The sequence below is a fragment of the Scyliorhinus torazame genome, unplaced genomic scaffold (assembly GCF_047496885.1).
Source record: "Scyliorhinus torazame isolate Kashiwa2021f unplaced genomic scaffold, sScyTor2.1 scaffold_1749, whole genome shotgun sequence".
Classification (NCBI taxonomy): domain Eukaryota; kingdom Metazoa; phylum Chordata; class Chondrichthyes; order Carcharhiniformes; family Scyliorhinidae; genus Scyliorhinus; species Scyliorhinus torazame.
The window spans coordinates 24,752-32,144 of record NW_027309476.1 but is presented as its reverse complement, the minus strand read 5'-3'; the positions used below and the strand labels follow the sequence as shown (position 1 = coordinate 32,144).

The following is a 7,393-nucleotide window of genomic DNA, read 5'->3' as shown; positions in this document are numbered from 1 at the left end:
ATGCTGTCAGACCTGCTGAGATTGTCCGGTATTTTCCGCTTATGTTTCAGATTCCAGCATCCGTAGTAATTTCGCCAGGGAGAAGAGTGGTTTCTCAGAGTAAATTGGGGGAAACTGTATCCACTGGCATGGAGGGTCGTTAGCTAAAGGACACCGGCTTAATTTAATTGGTAAAAAGGCCAGGGGACGATGAGAGTTCTTTAAAGCAGTGAGCTACGATTCGTAATGTGCTATTGAAAGGGCAGTGGAAGCCCAATAATTGGATATAACATTGCAAAGCAAGATTTTGAAAGGCCACTGGGAAAGAGTAGGAGAGGAATGGGCCGATTTGCCTTCTTCGTCTGTACTCAATCCTTGTGGCGTGATCTATAGGGTTCAGCAAGTGCGGACGATGAACTGACACCAGGGCAGTCACTGCACATACCAGCCGAAGCAGAAACAGGACTGACCCAATGAGGCACTAAAAACAGAAAAGGAGACCCAAGTCCTGACCAGACCTTGACATTGACTAACTAAGCAGAGAGGCTGGGAGTGAAGTGGAGCGCAGCAATCGGCGGTTTCAAATCGAAGGCAAAAGGAAACTTAAGATATCGAACTGCGCAAGTTCTCATGCAAGTGAAATTTTATTTCGCAGCTGAGTGATTCGAGAGAGTTGCGAGTCAGCAGAGTTGAACAAGAGTCATTCCCTCTTGAATGTGCTCCAACAATCTTCTCCTGCAATCTCTCGCCCGTCTCATGCTGCCTGTATCATTCACTCCGGCACGCGCTCCCTTCCACTTCCACGCTCTCACGCTCTCTCTCTCTCATTCTCTGCTCCCCAGGAAAAGAAATACAACTTGCAGGAACGAGTTGATAAAGTCAAGCAGAAAGTTAAAGATGTGGAAGAGAAATCGAAGGAGTTTGTCCAGAAGGTGGAGGAGAAGAGCATCGACCTGATTCAGAAATGGGAGGAGAAGTCCAGAGAATTCATCGGAAATTTCCTGGAGATGTTTGGTCCGGAGGGAGCCTTGGTGAGCACTTCACAATAAACAGGGAAGCTTGATAATTGAAGTAACAATGATTGATTGCTTGAGGGAGGAGTTTGTTCATTAGCCATGAGAAACTTTACTCCAGCCCCCAACGCTCGTGGGGGGTTTGTTGGTTGTGGGGCAAATATTGGTCTAGGACACGGGAGAAATCCCCTGCTCTTCGAATTAATAGCCTTGGGATTTTTTTTAAAGTCCAGATGTAAAAGATCCGATGGATCTGGTTTAACCTCATCTGACAGTGCGCGCATTGGGAGTGCGCGCCTTGATTTTTACACTTGAGTCTCTGGGTTTTAGGGAAGAGAGTGCTTCGTAACTAAATCACAGCTGTCATGGCTGTATGACCGGAGACAGGAAATGAAACCGATTGTTGAGGGAACTGGGGGACGCGAGATGGGACGAAGGTACCAAGAAAATCTGTGAATCTGAAAAGTTAATGGGAACTAAGACACCGAGACGTTGACTGATACAGTGTAGGAGGAACAGGGGAAGAGTTCAGCATTAAACCAGAAAATGTAACCGTGATCAAGACGCAGTCTGTGAGTGATAGTAGTCACTGCTGAAAGGTGATACTTCTCTGATGGTGAGTAACTAGAGTTAGAGCAGGATCTATCAAACAGCAAGGTTTGGAGGACATGGTAGTGGTGTCTCAGTGGGAGAAGTAAAGTCGGGCCATTAAAGTCCAGAGGTGTTTGAGGGATGCATATGTCTAGAACCTCACCCCAGCAGAGAATCCCTTCCCTGAAGCCTTTTGCCTGGACCCTTCAATCCCACCTCTGACCCAGCCTCTGGTCACCCGTCTTCTCGTTCCTTGAGTGGCTTCATGTCAGATTTTGTTGGATAACGCTCCAGTCATTATTGCACAGAAAGCGGTTCTTCAGCCCATCGTGTCTGTGCCGACTGTCTGTGCTGTACATCACGCACCGACTTAGGGATGTTTTGCCAGATTAAATGGGTATTTGAAATTCTCTATCCCAGACAGCTGTGTTTGCTTGGACATTGAGTATATTCAAGAATGAGATCAATAGACCTTTGGGCATTTGAGATAACGGCGGTTGGGGGGGGGGCAGCAGCAGGGGAATGGTGGAGCAGCAGCGGAAATGGGGGGGTGGAGAGGATGGGGGAGCTGGGGAGTAGGGGGGGGGGTGGGTTGGGTGGCAGGGGAATGGGGGTGTTGGGAGGGATGGGAACAGCAGGAGAGTGGGGGGTGTTGGGAGGGATGGGAACAGCAGGGGAATGGGCGGTGTTGGGAGGGATGGGAACAGCAGGAGAGTGGGGGGTGTTGGGAGGGATGGGAACAGCAGGGGAATGGGCGGTGTTGGGAGGGATGGGAACAGCAGGGGAATGGGCGGTGTTGGGAGGGATGGGAACAGCAGGGGAATGGGCGGTGTTGGGAGGGATGGGAACAGCAGGGGAATGGGCGGTGTTGGGAGGGATGGGAACAGCAGGGGAATGGGCGGTGTTGGGAGGGATGGGAACAGCAGGGGAATGGGGGGTTTGGGAGGGATGGGAACAGCAGGGTACTGGGGGGGTGTTGGCAGGGTTGGGAACAGCCAGGGAGTGGGGGAATTGTTGGAGGGGTGGGAGCGATGGGGGTTGGGGTGGGCAGGGGATGGGGGGGGGGCGGTTGCAGGAAAGTAGAGTTTTAATATGTCATCCATGATTTTATTGAGCGGTGGGGCCTCCTGTATTTTTAAGATGCTCGTTAAATACAGCTTGTTGTTGAAAGTGTTGATTACCATTTGTGGGTTTACAAATTTCTGTTGGTTTCTTTCATTGCCCTGCCCATGAAACAGAAACACATGCTGAAAGAGGGCAAAGGTCGGATGTTGCAAGCCATCACCCCCAAACAGAGTCCCAGCAACAGCCCTGCCCGGGAACGTTCGCCCTCACCCACCTTCCGATGGCCGTTCTCCAAGACCTCGCCACCCTGCTCGCCAAAACCAGAGACGGACGCAGCTGGCTACGACATCAGCGACGACGATTCGGAGTAAAGGTCACGCTCTTTATCTGCTGGAGTCTTTTTTCACCCCCCCCCCCCCTCCCCAACACCCGTCCCCTCTAATTCCATCTATCGATGGCCTGTGACCCACACGGACTGCAGGCTCGAGGCAAGTATCACTCTCTCACACACACAAACCGAGAAGGAGTTCAAACAAACGGGGTCAAGTTGGACTTTGGAATTAAAACATTAAAAACAAATAATTTTCCACAGGGAAACTGCTCGAACGATGTAAACTGGTTTTTCTTTTAGCAAATTAAACTAATTTAAAAGAAACAATTTGAAAAGATCACAGGGGAAACTGGCTTTCTTTTATATTTAAGGCCTTGTATTGTATCTAAGTGCTGTCGGGACTTGCGCATCAAAGCTTAATGTGTATTCTTGCGTTTAAGGCTAGAAATGTACACCACCCACCCCAATTCCGTGACTGAGAGTTGGGGAGGGGGGTCTTGTATCCACCCTCGGGCTCCCTCTCTCTTCCGTCTCCATCCATTTGAATGGCTTTCCCAGTGATGGAGGAGTTGGAACATGCCCGTTATCTGTAGCTGCCTTACTGGCTTCTGCAACTCCACCTGTTTCCAACTCCTCTGTGTCTTCTGTCCAGTCTCGCTATGTTGGCTCAGAGAGCTCGTCAGCCCCTGCTGCTGAGAGTAACACCAGGGGTGGCTGGGGGTGAGGGGGTGCCAGTGACACACTGGAGGACACGAGACTGAACTGGGGGTGCTGGCTATACCATTGACACCACCTGCTGCTTCGCTTAGAGGGCAGGGATTTCTGTCAAGCCCCCTTCCCACCCCCGTATGAGACCGGTGTGGTCCCCTTCCCTTGTGGTTTTTTTAGTGCTGGCCTTGGCCGTGGGTATAGAATGACTGTAATTGACCAGTGAGAGAGTGGAGTTCTGGGGTACTGGGCCAAGACTGAGCTCCCAATGGGTTAAAAGGTCTGAAAGAACTGGGAGCTGCATCTGCCCTTCCTGTTTCACACACAGCTTCCACTGTTCAGCACGGCAGCCAGTCACTGGGGAAGTCTTGTGCTGTAACACACTTTCACCCACAGGTTTCTCAGGCACTTGACCGTTTTCACTTTTGGGTCACGTTGGTGTATAATCCATCCCTTTTTGCACTTGGACAGCTTGGGGTGGAGCCCAGACTGGATTTCACTTGTACTGCACCACTTGAACAGAGAGATCATATTCTATTTCATGACTGTGCCGATCAGAGCCCATTAGGTTGAGGACTGAATCGAAATGACCTTGGGAATCCCATTGGTGTGTGTGATGTACATCTCTGCACACTTGGTCCGAGGTGTATGTATTTCGTCTACATATTATGTACATTGGATGCAAACCTATGCATGTTTGCAGGTGAATCCTATGTTTGCATTTAGATTGCTATCTGACCGGCCTCTGCTCTGTACTCCTCCAGTCCACTTGAGGAAGTTAACTGAAGAGGGGAGAATGAACTAAGTGAGGAAAGCCGTCCTGTAAATGCACAGCAGGCTCACCTAGTGCCTGAAAAAGAAAAATCAGGGTAGTGTTTGGGGCAACAGCCCCTTCGTTAGAACTGACCACGTTTAACCAAAACTTTTGAGCTGTCCAAGGTACAGCTTCTTGCAAGTTCTCCTTCAGCTTTTTTTCTTAAATAAAAAAAACACTTTGCCGGCGGTACAAATGATTACTGAACATCACAAATGTTCCAAACTAGCAAACTGAGGGCATAGCAGTCATGAGCACTGTTCACTCACAGGGTGTCGTTGGAAAGAGCAACATTCATTGCTCGTCCTTTAATGAGTTCTTGCTCCTCCACCGTTAGCTATCACCAGCGTCTATCCTGACCCTTTTCTATTTCCTATCTAAGTGTTGGCTCTCACCCCTATGAAGTGCCCTGGGACATTTTATTATATCCACAAATAAGTGTGTCAGGTTCCACGTATATGTTGATGGCACCCAGCTCTACCTCACCACCTCTTCTCGCGGCCCCCTCCACCGTCTCAATTTTCAGTCGACTTGTCCGACATCCACTGCAGAACAAACATTTTCTCCGACTAAATATTGACACCACCAAAGCCACTGTGTCTGATCTCTAATGCAAACTTATTCTCTTGCTGCCAACTTCATCCCTGGCCACTGGCTGGGACTGTTTGCAACCTTAACGCCTGACCCCCAACGTGAGCTACGTACCACGTCCCTGCTCCATCAATCAGATCTCCTATTTTTAACCTTACTCCCAATGAAGCGACAGCTCAATTTTAAAATTCTCATCCCTGTTTTCAAATCCCTCCCTATCTGTGTAATCCCCTCCAGCCCCACGAGCCTCTGACACCGCTGCGTTCCCAGAATTCTGGCCTCTTGAACATCTCCAATTCCTAACCCCCCCCCCCCCCCCCCCCCCCCCCCCCTCCACCACTGGTGGCCGTGCCTTCAGCTTCCTGGCCTAAGCTCCAGAATTCCCTCTCTCAACATCTCCGCCTCTCTCTACCTCGCTCTTCTCCTTTACGATGCTCCCTCAAACCTACCTCTTTGACCAGGCTTTTGGTCATCTGTCCTAATATCTCTTTGGGTATCTCAGTGTCAAATTTTGCTTTGTGATGCTCCTGTGGGGCAGGACGTAAAGCAGGGATGGTGATAAAGGAGTCATAGATATTGGCCGAAAGGTACGCATTTATGAGTATGATTGGGTCAGGCTGCCGTTCGCTGACTAGTCTGTCGGGCAGCCCTTCCTACATTCACACAAGACCCCAGTTGTTAGTGAAATGGGCTGCGTTGGTCATTTGGCCATTTCAAAGGGCAGTTCAGAGTCCACCACGTGATGGAGGGTCTGGAGTCACATGCAGATCAGACCATGCAAGGACGGCAGATTTCCTTCCCTAAAGGACATTAGTGAACCAGATGGGTTTTTTTTTTAATGACAATCCAGTAGTTTCACCGTAGCTGAGGATGGCTTTTAATTCCAGATTTATTTAAATTTCCCAGCTGTTATGGTAGGACACAGAGCCATGTCCCTGGGTCATGAGGCCAGGCTTTGGGTTACTCGCCCAGTAACCTAACCACTGTGCTACAGCAGCCCTACTGACAGGACACAGGCAGCGCTTTACAGCCAGGAAGAGTTGGATTGTGAAGATTTGTTGTCCTGTCAGCTGAGCTTTGCCTGTTTATTTTTCGGAATTTTGTGTGTGTTACAATCTCTTTATTTAAAACTCAAATGAGACTTTTTAACATCCCTGTACTGTAAATGGGGTTAATTGAGAGCACTGTGTGACTGTTATTTTATTACATGCTGTACTGCGAATAGCAATGGGTTATGAATAGGCTGCACTGAAATTTGCACTTTGCTCTGTGTCATCTTTGTCTTGGGTTTCTGAAAGTGCTCGCTAACTAGTGCATGCATTTAAAAAGCATCTCTCGTGACCTGCGGATGTCCCAAAGCACTTTGCAGCTGCTGCTGGGGTGCTATGCGCTTGCTGTTGTAATGTCGGGAGACTGGGGAATGTTGCGAGCCCCTGTGGGATTCCCTGTGCCGCAGCCTCAGCCTGCCCGGTGATGCACTGGAACCAGCCTGCTGCATTTCACCCTTGGGAGAAGTGGGTGAGAAACAGAAGACGAGAGCAGTAGCTGCCGGGTCTCGTCTTGCAGTTGAATTGAGGGTTGGGTTTGGGGGGTGGGGGGGGGGGGGGGGGGGTGCAGGGGGTTTAACAGCAGTGTGAGGGGCCTCAGCATGGTAAGAAAGGGAGGACGGGAAATGATAACCGCAGCTCATGGAGCAAAATGAGAAGGACCCCAATCATCTCCCCCGTACCCCTGATCTGTGACATGTCTCAATGCAGGAGGTCTGGTAGCAATAGACTCCCAACCTGCAGGCAATCGGCTCACTCACTAAAACCTGGCCATTAGCCGGGTCTCGCTGATCCTTGATCATCCCCCCCCCCCCTTCACATTACACGGGAGGGCATGGATCGAAACTGGCCAGAGCTGTCTCTCACTATTACAGTGAAATAAGGAATCCTGAACTGTACAAACCTTCGCTCAACCGTTGCGTAGCCGGTGGAGGTGAATTTCTCGCCTGGTATTTGTGGAAAGAATCTGTGTGTTATTTATGCAATGAGTCTGTTCCTGTGGGGCAATCTTTGTGAATCGTCTAAATTTAAACATTTTTAAAAAAAGACTTGATCTCTAGGTGCGGGGCTGGTGGGCGGGAGAGGTTAAATTTAAAGCAGTTGAAGTGCAAGGTGCTAAGTGTAAGTTTGGTTCTGAACTGAGATTTTTATTCAACTTGCATGTTGTCAATAAGTGGATTCTGTGCTGATGTTTCAAATCAACCTACAGCTGTCAAACAGTGGGAAATTGTCTGATTAAACTGCATTAAAATAA

General features: G+C 49.4%; 1 protein-coding gene across 1 annotated transcript; it reads left to right on the top strand.

Annotated features, from left to right (window-relative positions):
* Positions 1 to 639: 639 nt before the first annotated feature.
* Positions 640 to 7,393, top strand: LOC140407652 (choline-phosphate cytidylyltransferase A-like; the record flags this gene model as incomplete). The annotated part of the gene is made up of 2 exons (XM_072494986.1): positions 640 to 1,010; positions 2,822 to 7,393. Coding segments are annotated over 2 exons (569 nt in total), but the record flags the coding sequence as incomplete, so codon positions are not given.